Source organism: Tachypleus tridentatus, chromosome 9 (assembly GCF_004210375.1).
Source record: "Tachypleus tridentatus isolate NWPU-2018 chromosome 9, ASM421037v1, whole genome shotgun sequence".
Taxonomy (NCBI): domain Eukaryota; kingdom Metazoa; phylum Arthropoda; class Merostomata; order Xiphosura; family Limulidae; genus Tachypleus; species Tachypleus tridentatus.
Window position 1 is genome coordinate 164,429,035 of NC_134833.1, and position 18,409 is coordinate 164,447,443.

The following is an 18,409-nucleotide window of genomic DNA, read 5'->3' on the forward strand; positions in this document are numbered from 1 at the left end:
GAACACCAGTATCAGACATAATGTCCACTACACCTGTTGAGGATGTCCTATGCTGGCTCTCAGTTGACCCTAGCCTGAATGGCCTAGTTGACTGATCTTGGGGAGGCCACCCCAAGACTACCAGCATACAGGAATTCAAGGAACAGTGATGGTATGACCAAAGGAAGCACGGATGGCTACAGCCAAGGGTGTATTGAATGGCAAAGACAGGGTGGACACATGCTGATCAACCAACAACAGCATCCCTCCATGCACTCATCTGTCACACAACCTGTCATTTCTGTACAAAGAAAACTGCCAAAAGGTGACTGTATTGGCAGGTTTCAGAAATGTTTCCTGTAAGGAAAGACAGACAGAATGGTAGGAAGCAATCAGTGCTTTGATGTAATCCAGATTAGAACATATACCTTGACAGTTCCATTGTATCAAGGTGGCCATTTTTATTTATGTGTAGGCAAATTGGGTGGAGCCCTTCTGTTTTTGATCACTTTATTTTCTTTGCGGGAGGCCTTTTGACCTCCATAGGTCTTGCCCTGGATTGATGGGCAGGTCTTTGTTGTTGGAAGAGGATTTCAGTGGCTGAGGACATGAATGAATGATATTTTGCATCTTGGAGTGGAAGAAGATGTATCTGAGGAAATGCCCATACCTGGAACTAAAGAAAGTGGATTTTGGGGTTTGTTGGAATTAATGTTAGGGACAGAGATCAGTGTTGACATTTACTTATCACCTTTTTTAATCATGGAGGTCAAAAGACTTTTCATATGACTTGAGAATGATTCTTTTGGAGGCACAAAGAGAGATCCACCTGCACTCCCACTGTTGTACTAGAATGAAGTACAGCAGCATACATCCAAGATAAAGTGTTGGGCGATAACTTTGGAGCCTCAGAGTAAGTAATGTGCTAAATCGTCTTCAAACACTGCACCTCTTTTTCTTCCACCCATTTAGGGCAAGTACTAAAGTAGGATGGGTGAGAGCCATCGCAATTAATGCAATGAGGGTCTGTTTCACACTCACAGTCATCGTGGTCATTGCCACCACAATGAGCACACATCAAGGAACCAAGACATGATATCTTTGAGTGACCAAACCATTGACACTGGAAACATCTGAGAAAGTTTGGAATATATGGCTGTACCTTACAATTAAGATAACCTGCTTTGATGGTGGCAGATGACGGCAGTGATGTAAATGTCAGAACGAGGACACTGGTCACCATCACAATTCCATCTTTGTGAGTGAAGATACACCTCACTGCAGAAACTCCTTGGGTGAAGAAACCAGTGAGAATCTCAGACTTAGGGATGTTCTTCAAATCCCTCTCAACAACAACTGCCTGTGATGAATTCAAAGTAGCATGAGGTATAACCTCAATAGGTATATTTCCAATTGCCTTTGAATTTAAGAGGAATTCAATGTGTTTAGATGTGGATGCTTCCACCAATATGTCACCAGAGTGAAACTTCTTTACTGACTTTGGAGAGCCAGCAAGTCCCTTTAGTCCCTTTTGAACAGAAAAGGGAGACATTTGCCCTAAAGGTTTGTCTGAAATCAAATGTAATATAAGAAAATGAGTTACAGGTGTTACAGATGTTGAAGATTGCTGTTAAGAATCTTCAAGACATGGTCTTTTACCTATGGACTGTTTTTTCACTATTTAATTTAAGTTTTTATTTGGGGGATTCATAAGAAAAAAAGAATGTTTTGGCACCCACTGACCCCACCTACCATGGAGCCATATGAGGGGATGCACTACAATGCCAAACAAGAACACTTCAGCAGGTTTTACGAGCACTATACCTAAATACCAGCATCAGGTACAATGTCCACAAGACCTGTTGAAAACATCCAACACTGACTAACCCTAGCCCAAGTAGACCAGCCAATTGACCATAGGGGATCCACACTTTATTTAATTAAATAAGGCACCAAAGAAAATAAGAACAAAACAAAGAATAATAACAGGCAAAAAAAGCAGACAACATCCCATTACTATCACAATTTTTCTGGTTTCTAGACTATGTCACAAGGGCTTTTTCAAATTCCTACAAGGTAGTCAATATGTTTTCAGTGAGAGCAAAGTTCATACTGAAAAAGAAATACACAATTCTCTGTACAGAAAACAATATAATAAATCATTCCATAGATGAAAATCTTGGCTTTTTAGTAGTTATAAAAAATATACTAATGGTAAGACAGCACTACTGATACATTTTGTAAGAGAGGATATGACAAATGGATGTGGTAAGAAGGATCTGATTTTATATTTAATAGTTCTGTAACCAAACAAGATTGAAGGCTAGGAAATTTAGGCTTTTTATGAGCAGTAATATTTTAATGAGTTATTTACATTAAATTTGTCATTACTGAAGGGATGATGAATGAACAAGAGAAGAGGATGTCTGAAAAAAGTCACATTTTTCACCCTATAGGAAATTTCAGATTTTTTAAATAATATCTTATAAAGTTAAGAACTTAAAATATGGATTATTAGCTACAACTTTATGCTTTACTAATTGGTATAACACAGAAAAGATGCTCAAGTATGTTTTGTATCTGAAAACTTTGAGCACAATAAAGGGTCCTCATGGAGAGAAGGTTTATCATATGTTTTTAGTGTACAAAATACAAGTAATGTTTAATGAATTTTGTGATGATACAAAAACATTGAAAACTACATTACAGAAACTCTTGTTTGCTTTAAGCTCACAAAGTTAGTTACACCAACCAACTCTTGTATGTTAAGTGTTGAGCTATTGTTAACAAACTTAAGTTTTAGGTGATGTCTGTACTTACAAGATGTTTTTTCTAACTCTGTTTCAATATCTCTTTGGTATTCAGTTTTTGTTTTCACATTCATAACATTATAACATGAACCATCCTGGTCCTCATCATCACTGTAACTGAACTTAGAAATAACATCATCTTGTAGCAGATCAGCTGGTTTCTCTGTTTTCACATGAACAGATATGTTCTAGAATTAAACATGATGAAAAGATTAACATAAATAACAACTGTTGTTATTTTACACATAGTTTCCACAGTTCACTAACTTAAATCATGATGACATAACCAGTGAACCTAACATTCCAAGCTTATTCATGTATGAAAATAGTGTTCAGGCAATTAGAATACATATATTATGTGTTATTCTAAGAGCAAACAAAACAGAGCAAAATTTAGAGCAACTTGTGTGTTTTGTATTAACATACAAGACATTAAGACAAATCATTCTACAGGAAACACCTAAGTTAACATTTTCCTAATATCAAAATCTATTTCCATCAATACTCACAACTATAGCTATTCTTTGACCTTCACTTTGTCCATCTAAACATTGGTCTCGCTTGCTCCACTCTTATATCCCACTTAAATGTCCTTGGTAAGTTGTGACCTAGTGACACTATTCATCTGTGTTAATGCATTTGCTGTCCTGGTATTGTAAGCACATCACTCAAATAATGTAACAACTTTACACCAACCCAGTCAATATTACTGTAAGGAGGTAGGATGGAAGTGTATCATCCCAGTCAATATAACTGTAAGGAGGTAGGGTGGAAGTGTATCAGTCAATATTATTGTAAGGAGGTAGGATGGAAGTGTATCATCCCAGTCAATATAACTGTGAGGAGGTAGGGTGGAAGTGTATCAGTCAATATTACTGTAAGGAGGTAGGGTGGAAGTGTATCATCCCAGTCAATATTACTGTAAGGAGGTAGGATGGAAGTGTATCAGTCAATATTACTGTAAGGAGGTAGGGTGGAAGTGTATCATCCCAGTCAATATAACTGTAAGGAGGTAGGGTGGAAGTGTATCATCCCAGTCAATATAACTGTAAGGAGGTAGGGTGGAAGTGTATCATCCCAGTCAATATTACTGTAAGGAGGTAGGATGGAAGTGTATCAGTCAATATTACTGTGAGGAGGTAGGATGGAAGTGTATCAGTCAATATTACTGTGAGGAGGTAGGATGGAAGTGTATCAGTCAATATTACTGTAAGGAGGTAGGGTGGAAGTGTATCATCCCAGTCAATATAACTGTAAGGAGGTAGGGTGGAAGTGTATCAGTCAATATTACTGTAAGGAGGTAGGGTGGAAGTGTATCATCCCAGTCAATATAACTGTAAGGAGGTAGGATGGAAGTGTATCAGTCAATATTACTGTAAGGAGATAGGGTGTAAGTGTATCAGTCAATATTGCTGTGAGGAGGTAGGATGGAAGTGTATCATCCCAGTCAATATTATTGTGAGGAGGTAGGGTGGAAGTGTATCAGTCAATATTACTGTGAGGAGGTAGGATGGAAGTGTATCATCCCAGTCAATATTATTGTGAGGAGGTAGGGTGGAAGTGTATCAGTCAATCTTACTGTGAGGAGGTAGGGTGGAAGTGTATCATCCCAGTCAATATTATTGTGAGGAGGTAGGGTGGAAGTGTATCAGTCAATCTTACTGTAAGGAGGTAGGGTGGAAGTGTATCATCCCAGTCAATATTATTGTGAGGAGGTAGGGTGGAAGTGTATCAGTCAATATTACTGTGAGGAGGTAGGATGGAAGTGTATCATCCCAGTCAATATTATTGTGAGGAGGTAGGATGGAAGTGTATCAGTCAATATTACTGTGAGGAGGTAGGATGGAAGTGTATCATCCCAGTCAATATTATTGTGAGGAGGTAGGAGAAGTGTATCAGTCAATCTTACTGTGAGGAGGTAGGATGGAAGTGTATCAGTCAATATTACTGTGAGGATGTATGATAGAAGTGTATCAGTCAATGTTATTGTGAGGAGGTAGGATGAAAGCATATCATCCCAGTCAACATTACTGGCTTTTAGTGAGGACATACAATGGAAGTGTATCATCCCAGTCAATATTACTGGCTTTTAGTGAGGGCATACAATGGAAGTGTATCATCCCAGTCAATATTACTGGCTTTTAGTGAGGACATACAATGGAAGTGTATCATACCAGTCAATATTACTGGCTTTTAGTGAGGACATACAATGGAAGTGTATCATCCCAGTCAATATTACTGGCTTTTAGTGAGAACATACGACGGAAGTGTATCAGCAGAGATAAGTATTATTGGAAATACATTTTCTGTTTAGGAAAATATTAAATTCCAAAACATACTTACCATCCACTGACAGTACAGCTAGAATCCCACACTAGGAAGCAGGGTGATAGTGAGGGCAATATCCACACAGAAACCATCTGCACAGAAAAGTAGTACCAAGATAAGAGTGGTACATGATTGGGAAAATGGAACTTCACCCAACACTGGTATACTCTTCCCCCTGAACTCAGTTCCCCTATCAAAGGTGGAATTATACATGAGTAATCATCATTATAGGCCAGCCCAAACCAGACAGCCAAAAGTAAAGGAAAGAGACAAAAGAAGGACAATAATAACCATTCTTCCTTATAACATAGCAGATGTTGTTAAAATGGCCATAGAAGGTATTCAAAACTACACAGAAGAAGCTACCAGATTTTGTGAAGAATTTAAGGAAAAAGTACAAGGAGAAGACCACATGCCAGCCTTCCTTGTGTCCTCTCTTGGGTAATAGAAATGGGTAGCGAAAGACATCTGATGATATGCAACACAGAAGTTTCCTCGCCTGTAGAGAAAGTCCAGAATAAGTAGAATGGATATTTGCAAATCCACTTTGTTAAAGTATCTTGCATTTAAATCTCTGAAACCATAGGATCCCAATAAATCCAGAGTCAAGCATCATCTCCTTAGAACAAATTAGTGTTAGCCACACACTGCTTCAAGGTACTGACAGAACATAACAAATGATCAGTGTATGATTGGTTGTAAAGATGAGAAATATCTTGCAAAGGAATTGATGGGAAGAATGTATTCCCTTTTCTAGCTGCTAGACTTAGGATGAAAGAACCCATCAGGGTATAGCAGGCCCAAATTGGAGTAATAAGAATCCTGTGCACATGCAGTGCAAACAACTCCAACCTGTGACATTCACATTTCAGCAGCAACTAAAATACACATTAAGGGAGAAATGATACATGGTACATGAGGCCAAAAGCTCAAATGAATGGAAATTCAAAGCATGGAATACATCTTTGATATCTCTGTTAAACAAATGAAAAGAATGTTTGGAAAGAAATATTCTAAACAATTGAGGTTAGTATGTGTAGAATGTTGGATTGAGATTGCCTCAACAGAAACAGCCAAGGAGGAGTTATATATAGGCCCCTTTGTACATACTGCATAAGAGGAAACCATGGTCAGACCAGCCAATCTTGGAATACCAACAGCTCTTAAGTAGACGATTTAACCATAGCCAAAGTTCTGAGTAACAGACAAATTGAAAAAAAACTTATCCAATAGACAAAATGCATGCATCTCAAAACCACGGATGAGGTATTTGGGACCAGAAATGCCTGTAGTTGAGTTTCAAAAAGTGACAGATGCATTGATCACTGGAGACCCAAACTGTAAGCAAAACCACTGGAAGAACTTATGAAAAATAATCTATCTGGTTGGAAGAAATTCATTGGGCTGAGACAAGTGACTTGCTATGAAATTCATCATACCAGGAAGATGATAGGATGTAACTGAGACCCATAGAGAAAGAACCAAAATTTGAAAACATGGTGGGAAGGTTAAGATACTGCTATGGAAATGATGGAAATAATTATGATGACATTCTTGTGCAAGAGATCTAGACTTTGAACCATAGTTTGTTGGACAGTATGGAGTTCCAAATTATTGATGTGGAAGATAAAATCATCTTCCATCCATATACCCTGGAATTTCTGACCTTCAATATATGCACCCCATCTCACAAGTGTGGCACCTGTAAAAAGATGAAACTTGTGAAACAGTAGTGGTATAGGTACACTGATGGTAGTGTTGAACAGATTCAATCAACACTCAAGAAATAAAATGTAGCTCCAAAAAAGAGACTGGATGATCTAGTGAATTGGAATTAGTCATCCAGTGACCACTGAAGGGACTGCACGTGTGCTGAATTTGAAGGAACGTGAGGTTTGAGGGATGTCCACATCCTCAAAAGAAATAAAACAATGTATGTAAGTAAGAGCCTCACTACCAATTCCATAAGCTTGAGCTAGATGGGAATTGGGTGATCCTGGCTTAAACATGTTCAAAAACTCATAAAAGCTAGCAGAAAATATATGGTGCAAATGTTAGGCCAGAGAATATATCCCTGAATATCACTGTGCATTAAATGTAGATAGTGGCAGGATGAATTCACTAGAGATGTATCAACAACATTAAACTTGGTCATTCAAGACTTGGTGAAGAATGCGATTGTAGATTGAGAAAAGAACTCCACTGTGAACCTGGAAGGAACGAAGAATTGGTTGAGACAAGAGAGATCAACAATCATTCTCCCAATCTTCTTTCATCTTGAGGACAAGAAATAAAGAGGAATACAATTATGAAAGCATAGGATTGATTTTTATTATCTCATATCAATAAATACAAATACCCACACCTTATTTTATCAGCTGGGGTGGAAACACCACAGGTTAAGATAATGGAGTTGGAAAAGGGAAAGGAAGGACCAATGCCAGAATCAAAAGTATCCAAGAATTTGCTGTGAAGAAATACCAAGTGTCAATGAATTGTAATAACATCACACCTACAGACTCCAACTAACAAAGGTAGACACTGAAGCCATTGGCAACAGTTTGCTAGAGTAGAGTAGACTTGAAACTAAAAACTGAATCTATTTTAAGTATGCATAAAGAGAGAAACAGAAGCCAGAGGTTTAAGACACACAAGACATAGGCACACCCTGATTACCAGCAGGAGCCAATTAATGTCTAAAAAGCCAACAATAACAAGAAAAAAATCAAACTGGCAATATCAATTTGTAACTCCAATGTCTCTGGTACACTCGTGAACATCGAGAATCAAAGAAAAGGAGTCTCATGTAACTCACAACTTTTATAAGAACTCCCTCCAACAAGGTATCTACTCAATAAATCTCAACAAGTTTTGGGGAGAAGAAATATACCTCAGAGCAAGAATAAAACAAATACATGAAATTGTGATCTGTTCAAAGTGATCACAGTGTTAAGTTTGGAATCTCATATGTCCAAAGGTGATCTAGATTGTAGAATCGAAATATACATCCACCTGAGGGTGGTCAGCCAAAGTATGCAAACGGACAAATATAGGTACAAGGTATATCCATCCCGTCAGATAATAAAACAGTAAATCTTTCAACTTGAACCAGCAATATCTGATGTAGGAAAAAGCAGGCTCAAAGAAAATTAAGAAAAGCCCCAAATTCTCACAAGCCCAAGTGACTAATTGAATTAAAAGAGTAGAAGGTTGTTGATCCAAATTATCATTATGAGAAAATGACTTAGTAAAGCAAGGTGCTGGAAAAACAAAGCCCACATTTAACCAGAATCATCAAGAAAATCAGCCTCAAAATCCACAGAAGAAACACCCATTGAGCTAACATCTCACAATAATTAAAATCACAGACAGCCTAAACTGAGAGTGAACCTCATAGAGAAACACAGATGACAGAGGAGGTCTGATGTGCCTTTGAATTGATGACAGGGAAATTCATTACCAAAAAAACTGTTTGTCAAAATGTTTGTTTGCTTAAGAAATGATAATTGGACAGAAATCCACAAGGCAATACCAAAATTTTAATACAGAAGTTGCAAAGCACAGAATCTCAGAGAAAACTCTAACCAGTGCTCTGTTGGGAAAAAGTGACTACATTATCCAAGTGAAATACTTGTATACAGTACCAGGATAAAGAATGCATTTACGTAGGTGGAGATTACCACTAAGTCACAAATTGCCAAGAACATTTAAGTGGGATACAAAAGACTGGAGCAAGCAAGATCAATGTTTAGATGGTCAAAGTGAAGGTCGAGGAGCAGTTAAAGCTATAAGTGTCAGAAGAACAATCACTTTATTTAAACAGTCAAGAGTTTATTCTACAGGAAACACTCATAAACTTATTAATTTAAAAAAACAAGAAATTATTCTTTGAAAAACATCCAATAACAAACTATCTTATTTACCCAAACTGAAAAAAAAAATACTGATATTCATATTCTTGCCCCCCATGGGGACAGTGGTAAGTCTACAGATTTACAAAACTAAAATCAGGGGTTTGATTCCCTTCGGTGGACACAGCAGATAGCCCGATGTGGCTTTGATACAAAAGAAACATGTGCAATATTGATATTCTACAAAATACACTAGGCATTAAAAAGTAAGAAAAGTAGACACATACCAAAATGTCATTTTGTTTTCATCAAATTAGATTAAAAATAAATAAAACTAGAAAGAAGTATAATCAGTATAAAAACCAGAATCAATCTGGACAGTGTTACCATCACCAATGTCTGAAACAATATTCTAAATAGTGCTTTCAGTGGTATCCTTATACTTGAAATGAAAATAGAATGTTGAATATTCTGATCTCAGTGTCATAAAAGGACAATCACATCCACACAGTACACAATATTTATCACAACAAGGACATTTACACTTGTGTATTATCTTTGATATTTTCAGTTCTCTCCAACCATGTTATCACCCACTGCAAACTGGAAGCAGTTTTGAGTATTTCAAACTACAGGAAAATTGTATGTAATACCTCAGATAATAAGTGAACATTCTTTGTTTATATATATAAAAAAACCTAACATGATTTTCCAGCTTGAGTAGTGAACTCAGCATTAAAATAAAAATTGAAATTAAGATATAATTAACAAGCTAATTAAACAATTTATTTATGTACATACTTTGAACATACAAAACATAAAAATATTAATAAATAATAATTTAACTTATCAAAATAATTTTGTAGTTGTCTGCTATAATAAACATTATACATAACTGATTCCATGATAATTTTAGTTGACAAACATAATTAAAAAAACTCATGCTGATAAACACTGCATACAACAACCCTAGTATATCTACAACAATATTACCATCATAATTTTAAACAAACATCAATAACATACCTTTCTTAAGCCTTAACCAATCTCTGGTCATGTGATTTCTTTGTTTGAAACTACATTCAATCAAACATTGTGGATTTGTTACTGTGTTAAAGTTGTAATAAATTATTTTTTATCACTCATTCTATACATATACAAACTGTACATGATTATATATCTTATCTTTGAGAAAATATCTTGAACTTTAATTTAGCATACAATTCACAAGGAACACAAGTATTAAAAAATAACATAAACCCACATACAGTTGCACGAGTAACATTCTTACTACAGGGTGTTCGGAAAGTTCTGTGCAGTTCTGAAAGCAGCGATAACAGCATTCATCCAGTCTATTTCAAGCCAGCAACTGATAGTGGTATTTAGAAACAAAATAAGAAGGATCCAGGCCTGTATTGATGCCACAGGGGTCACTTTCAACATTGTTTATAATTGTCATTCATATTTACCTCCTGTATTCTATATTAAAACATGTCTGTTAATAAATATATAAGTGCACAGTGACTTTCCAAACACCCTGCATAATTAATCATGTTTTAATTTTCTTTGTGGCTTTTTTTTTAAACTGATTTTTTTATTATTACCTGAACAAACCACTAATGTGGAACTATGACAAGATGGCAGCCAAGGCCTTCATATAGACTGAAGGAAGTACTTTAAAATCAAGAAATACGTACCATATTTCTCAAGGGGTGATAGATTTTTAGGAACAATAAAGTTATTCTTTGAGATTATTAACTTGAAGTGAGGTTTATTTGTTTACAAACAAAACTTTCCAACTGTTCAAAAATGAAAATAGAAACTTTTCATGAATTTCCCTCAGTTAATGTTAAAAACAATAAAATATTGATTATAAAATATCTGAAAGTTAAAAGTGTGTACAATGAGAAACATGTAATACATCAAATTGTTTTAAAATAAGAAGATTTGTACACACACCCTTGCAATAAATCAAATAAAATCTACATTTGTAAAACATTAAACAGTTATTATACACAATATAGATACAGAAAAACAACAGGGGTTCATTTCTGTTCATGTAACATTATCTAATATAATTAATATCTGAAATTGGTGATGTCCACTCTCTTAGAAATTCACATGTTTACCCACAATTAAAGAATACATTTATCAATTTGTGGAACAAATAACACTATTAATTTCTAGAACAAATATCAATGAGGAAGTGAATCTGGACATATTGGACTTTACTCTAGATCAGCTAGAGCTGTTTATATGATATTAAAGAACAAAAATGGATAAAGTCTGAACATATTTAACTTATAGATCAAGGCCTGTTTATACAATATCAAAGAACACAGTTATTGTAGATATTTTGAAGCCTTCTTTACAGGCATAGCAAAAGTTTATAGAAACAGAGTGCTCACAAAGTAAAAGAAATTCAAAAGTAGACTTAAAGTCTTCATGAAGTTGGCTTAGAAATTGATGAAACAGAATTAAGCTGTTAAAACTATCACTCCAAATCCCCTAACTATTACCAGAAACATACAATCTAAGCTGTTGAAACTATCACTCCAAATCCCCTAACTATTACCAGTAAAGCCACTCTATTACACATTACTGTTCCTCTGACAATAAACTTGTTCTACAAACCTGAAAACATCCATTAAAAAAACAAATCCACGATTTTCACCAAGAACTGGCTGTTCTCTTAATAAAATATGTTTACATTTCTAAGTGACAGTACATCAATTTTACTGTATTGGCAATATCACAGCTGTAATAAGTGTATTCACAACAATGTAGCACACTTATAGTGAGATTCTTCAGCTTGTGACTACAAACATGTCATTACTAATTACATACCAAACAAACAAAGTCCATAAAGACACAGTTACACTACATATTGTCTTTAATAACTATAATAAGTTTAATTACCTCACTTTTATCTGATGTTACATCACACTTTTCTTCTTGTTCCTCTCTTGTTACATCAAACTTCATAACTGTACATAGAGAACTTTCTTCTAATGAATCAGCTGGAACTAGAAGTACAAATAATGTACATAAGAATCAAAATAACATCTCTATTATAAACAACATTCACATAATGCACTTAGGATAACATGTCACTTCTCTAACTTCTTACATGGTGTTCCAATGTACAGACTTTCAACAAATGTCAAGTTCTGATAATACACCTGAACCACTATGTACATTGTCAGTTGTAGACCCACATGGATGTTAAACAGGTAGCCAGGATAAGTGAGTAAAACACTTTCCTATACCTGGTAGAAGAAAGTTCTCAATGAAGAAGAACAGTCATTATGTAAACATACTTCTGGAGTTAAAATACCAGCCATAGTTAGCCACTAAGATGAAGTATAAGAAAGTTGGAGGCAGACATTTTAAGTTCTGTCACCTGTTACATGTTAGGCTATTATTTTATTCATTTAGAATCAAAAAGAGACACTGATGTGTTTTGTATAATTATTTTGTTGCAACAAAAGTAACAGATAGAATAAAAAAGTTAGGAATCTGACTTTACTTTGTATTCTCACAAATAAACTGCAGACTTATAAGTTGTTTTTTACAGACTTCTATTCAGCTTTGGTGATTATTTATTTAATTATTTTACTATAAGAAAAATAATTCTCATAACTATAAGCTCTCAGGTTCAATTACCACTGGCCCACAACTTGTCCATCTTGTCTTTACCATAAGAGTTACTAAGCATATCTACCATTATCACTGTGTCTAAATGTTGACTAAATAGAAAACAAGTGACTGATAGAACCATATTCAGACTTAATAGAAATGATTGTGTAAGTGTCTACACAAGTACAAACACATTTCTGTTTACTTTATTATGTAAATAAAGACTGTAATCAATTTTTTATTAATTTATCCAGTCTCCTCAATTTCTAATATGGGTTTAAAACTTAGCTATGTTTTTAATTACATGTATTCCATAAATTTTCTGTTCTAACTTGCTGTTATTAAACAGAGTTATCTCCTACTCGCATGGAAATTAATTTACATTAGAATACCACACCATTATGTGTTACAGAACCATGTTCAGGACCTGTACTGATATATTGTTTATCTGAGAGATAAACTTTAAAGTCAGAAGTGTCTTGTAAAGAAAAGTGACAGTTTGTAATACATGCTCCTTGGAAACAGAAGGGGAAAAGAAATTTGAAAATATATTGGGTTTAGTTACCAGGTAAATAAATTCCAGCACAGTGGCACAGGCTTGAACTGGAAATAACAATGTAGGAACCAAAACTGGCTCAACATTCATGAACCAAACTTGTAAAATAATCATAATAAAAAAATATAAACAATTCATCAGTACACCCACAGTTAATACAAATATGTTGATTAATGAGGGCCAACAAATTATCAGTGACATCCTTATACGTCCAATTAGCTACAATTACATTTCTTGGTGGTTATTACTTCATACAAAGTGAAATGTGTCACAGATCACTTCTGATTTATTGTCTGATCCAAATGTTTATCACTGACTAACAATAAAACACTGATGGTCTTCCATAGTCAAAAATACAAAAAGGTCTTAGTTAGAGAAGTGGCTTCTAACCACTAAGCTACATGGAAGGTGGGTATGTTGGTAAGTACTCAAGTTTAACTTTATTTACAGCTGATAGTACAGAATAAGATTACAAAAGTGTCAAAAATAGCCGAGAGAATCCAGCCTAATTATCCTCACTGATTTTAACCCCCAAAAGAAGAAAACAAATCATGCATAAGAAATTTCCAATTAATGGTGATAAATTCAATTACACTGCTAGCTTAAAACAGATGGAATTGTTACTTCTATGTTGTGAAGAACGGAAGAACACAAAAAAAACTAAATATATAGACTTACTATTTGTTGTTGTGAAAGTTTCATCTTCTTTATTCATCAATTTCATATTAAAAAAATCACCTAGCTTCTCATCAGAAAGTGGTTCAACCTTTATCTTTAATACTTCCATGGTTACACAAAACCTTCACCTTAAATTCTGCAAAAAAAAAAAAAAAGTATTTATTTAGACTACAGAAACGTATGTTAACAAGTACAAATTACATCCTTCGTACATCTTACAAATTATAAATACTGTTCTCAAAACTACTGTCATCTTGTTTTATCTTTTTCACATCTTTGTATTAAAACAATGACATTATCTGAAATAAAGTGACTTTGATACAAAAAGTAGAAAAACCTTTATCAACAGTTTAATATGTAACGATTCAGCATTACATTCTCTCTTACTAGTTGGAGTTATACGACTAATTATTTCTACCACTTACTACTCGGGTTAATTGATATAATTATATCTCGCCTGGTGGCCGTTTCTCTGTCGAAACTGATTGAAATACTCAAATATCATTAATGAAATAAAACAAGTATATAAAGAAATTATTATTTTTTGCAAAATGAAATAAACTACATTAAATTTGTATAAAATCACAAAACCTTGCATAACACATTTAAATTAACAGTAAGGTATAACTATATGTAGAACTGAGTAAAAAGTAAAATGATAATTCTTATGCAGCTCATCATAAGCTTTTGGCTACAGGAGGATGATATTTGAACGCTACGGAAATGTTACAACAACAGCAAAACTGTAAAGGTGTTGGTGTGTGTGTATTTTTCTTACAGCAAAGCCACATCAGGGTACCTGCTGAGCCCACAGAAGAGAATCGAACCCCTGATTTTATGAAGCTGTTGGTATTAATTAAATAATTTGTTTTGGTAAAAGTTGTACTCTATATAAAAATTTAAAGTCATCACTAAGCATGGAACGACTGAGCCCATAATGGTCATATCCAGGTGTGTTTAACCGTTCGACTCGTGATCTGAAAGTCGCGGGTTCGAACCCTCCTCCCACCAAACATGCTCACCCTTTCAGCCCTGGGGGTGTTATAATGTTACGGTCAATCCCATTATTCGTTGGTAAAATGGTAGCCCAAGAGTTGGTGGTGGGTGGTTATTACTAGCTGCCTTCCCTCTTGTCTTACACTGCTAAATTAGGGACGGCTAGCGCAGATAGCCCTCGAGTAGCTTTGCGCGAAATTCATAACAAACTACACCATTATAGGTTTGTTTGTCATCACCACGCATTGCCAACTCGTGGGCTACTATTTTACCAACGAATAGTGGAATTAACCATTATATTGTAACGCTCACACGGCTGAAAAGACGAGTATGTTTGGTGTGATGGGGACGCGAACCTGCGACCCTCAGATTACGAGTATCATGCCTTAACCCACCTGGCCATGCAGGCCATTTTCGTTTAAAGCACGTTTTTAGGTTTTAAAGTGAAATAATTAGAGATACTTAAAAATAAATATTTCTCTTCAGCCCTCCTGCTGTTTTAAGAGGCATTTATGAATTTCATTCTGTAAAAGATGGAAATATAAAGAAAAGAAGTTAACTGATCAAAATACTTAAGTAATGAAAGAAATGAAAAATCTTACTTTTATTTATAAGGAGGAAGAAGACTGTGGAAATAACCAGAAAGTTCATACCACTGAATTTGCGATATTCTGTAAGCCTGCTTGATAATTTTATTATTACAGTTATATTGAACGTTTTTGTTTTTTCTTATAGCAAAGCCACATTGGGCTATTTGCTATGTCCATTGAGGAGAATCGAACCGCTGATTTTAGCGTTCTGAATCTGAAGACTTACCTATCTCAGCGAAGGACTATTTTAAACGATTTCATCATATAAATAAATATATTATTTCATTTAAGAAGTAATTCTAATGACCCCATTAATGTATTTTCATAAATTAATAATAGTTTATATATTGGAGGTATGACAGAGCCTAATATTTAGAATTGACAAATATTTTAAAGAAAAAAAACTATAATAACGATTTGTAAGTGTAAACAATCGGATGTTGATTATTTAAATATTAAAAACGAAAAGTATTTACACATGTCCGCGGTAAGGTAACTATAAATCTTTGAATTTCTATTCTTACATCTGGTGAACGATTCTTGGCGGTCGTCGCAGCAAATAACCCAATATGCTTTTTTCTTTTTTTAAACACATACCCAGTGTTTATATCTCAATGTAGAAGATAAAGACAATATCTCAAAACATCTTATTATTTCATTATAACTAAATTCTAATTCACTATTATCCTGTAATGTCCAGCTCTTCAACTATATTGTTTAATTTTTCATGTTATCAATACATATTAGAATACGATAATACATTTCACACCGTCTCAAAAAGAAAAGAAAAAAAGAATTATGTCTTACAATAAAGTCATTCGAATAATTTTTCTTCGAATTGAATTATCTTGAAATATTAGAATAAAATTGAATCTTGAATCGAAACAACTATGCATGTGTAGATTGTAGAATATATATGTTAAATTAAATTTGAAATCCAATAGCAAATGGTTTCTTCATTAAATAGGGTGCTTCAATACTCAATAATGTCTCTGAGGGTAAATGTTTGCTGAGAACAAAGGATAAAATAAATCTTTGTAAAAACAAGATATAATCATTTGAAACATGTGGAAGAAGAACGATACAAAATTATTCATACAAAAAAATAGGTTCTAGTAGACAGACTTAAATAAAAACTAAATTCTAAAGTTTATGAGAAGTAACGTAGATTCGAAAGTATAGAATCGGAGATGCAACTAATGAATCGAATCTCGAAGCCTCGGAAGTTCATACGCTTTAAGTAATGTAATTAAAAACACTTTAGGTGTGAAAAAAAGTGTGGCTAAAGACTGGCTGTGGCATCTAAAGGAGTGAAACCAAAATTGGCTGTGAAACTAGTAGATACACTCTTCTACAACAAATATTCATCATTCATTATTTAGTTAGGCCTCGTGTTTTGTTTAACTCTGAGCATAATGTTAGATAAAACAAGTACGTAGCCTAACTAACGGAGGAATGACGAATATTTACTGTAAAATTATTATTAATGCTACAAGTGTAGCTACATCTCTGGCCGACAATTTTTATTTGAATTCTTTTAGTCGCAATCCCAATCCCTTTCTAGCTGCTTTTTTTTTTTTTTCACATGTAAAGGGTTTCTGATTAGATGATTTTTTTCAATATAAACCAACAAGCCACAGCAAGTAAGAAAGTGACACTCGGTAGTCACTAACATTAGATTTAGGATCGCGACCCTATCATTTAGTTTGTTTGTTTTTTTAAATTTCGCGCAAAGCTACACGAGGGCTTTCTGCGTTAGCCGTCCCTAACTTCGCAGTGTAAGACAAGAGAAAAGACAGCTGGTTATCACCACCCACCGCTAGCTGTTAGGCTATTCTTTTACCAACGAATATTGGGATTGATCGTAAATTATAACGCCACCACGATTTATAGGACAAGCATGTTTGGTGTGACAGGGATTCGAACCCGTGACCCTTGGATTACGAGTCGAGTGCCTTAACCATCTGGCCATGTCGGGTCCCCTATCATTTGGAACACTTATACTTTGCAGAACCAACCAGATTAATTAAAATATATGGTGGTAGCTTTTCCTATCTAAAACAATGTTAATAGCTTCCTTTACAGTAGGGCCCAGCATAGCCAGATAGTTAAGGCATTATAACGTGACAGTCAATCCCAATATTTGTTGGTAAAAGAGTAGCCCAAGAGTTAGCGGTGGGTGGTAATGACTAGTTGCTTTCCCTGCTAAATTAGGGACGGCTAGAGCAGATAGCCCTCGTGTTGCTTTGCGTAAAATTTGAAACAAACCAAACCAATCCTTTACAGCAACGCCATTGAATCTAGATGTACCATTTCTTGTTATCATCTATATACAAACGATACAGCAGTATCAACTATTATCACTGACACTAATATCGGCGCTAAACACTCTTTAATTAGAAGAAGTTCATAACCCTCAGCAAACTTGTGCTTAAAAGCTTGTAACAAATAATAACCATCCACTTGTATGATTTTTTTCAAAACATTGAGTTAGAAACTACTAATCCAGTTTCCTTGGCCTAACCACTATTCATGTATTTGCACGTTATTTCACCTTCAGTGTTAAATCAGCCATTTTAAATCTGAACAACCCACTTTCACTCTTAGATGAAGTTATAATAAAATTGTTAGACAGTAGCTCGTGTAACTTTTTGCATTGGCAGGAGCAAATATTTTCGTGAAATTTGAGCAGTTGTTTAATTATTTCATGCAAGTAGCTTTTAGTTATACAAAATGAGACTTCTATGTTGTAGATTGAACAGGTCTGTTAGCGTGCCAAATTTGTAAGTCCATAAATGTTAAGTATATTTTTATTAAATATATTTTCCATAATAAAAAAAGAGAAACTCAGTCAAAATTAGAGATGTTACATCTTATGTATTTCTTAACGGTTTGCCTTGAAATTTACTATGTGAAACAAGAGTGAAGTAAAGTACTTTTTCTGAAGATATGTGAATATTTATATTATTACAGTCCGAAACA

General features: G+C 34.6%; 1 protein-coding gene across 4 annotated transcripts in view; it reads right to left on the bottom strand.

Annotated features, from left to right (window-relative positions):
• Positions 1-14,318, bottom strand: part of LOC143226839 (uncharacterized) — a 30,675-nt gene extending 16,357 nt beyond the window's left edge. The window contains exons 1-4 of one of the 4 annotated variants that reach the window (XM_076458316.1): positions 14,267-14,318; positions 13,842-13,977; positions 11,888-11,994; positions 2,800-2,977 (exon numbers count right to left, since the gene is read on the bottom strand). In XM_076458316.1, the coding sequence (XP_076314431.1) occupies positions 2,800-2,977; positions 11,888-11,994; positions 13,842-13,950 (394 nt within the window). In that variant the 5' untranslated portion in view covers positions 13,951-13,977; positions 14,267-14,318. Of the gene's footprint in view, positions 1-2,799; positions 2,978-11,887; positions 11,995-13,841; positions 13,978-14,178 lie in introns of those variants that run through there. The other 3 variants (XM_076458315.1, XM_076458317.1, XM_076458318.1) reach the window with 3 other exon arrangements.
• Positions 14,319-18,409: the final 4,091 nt, after the last annotated feature.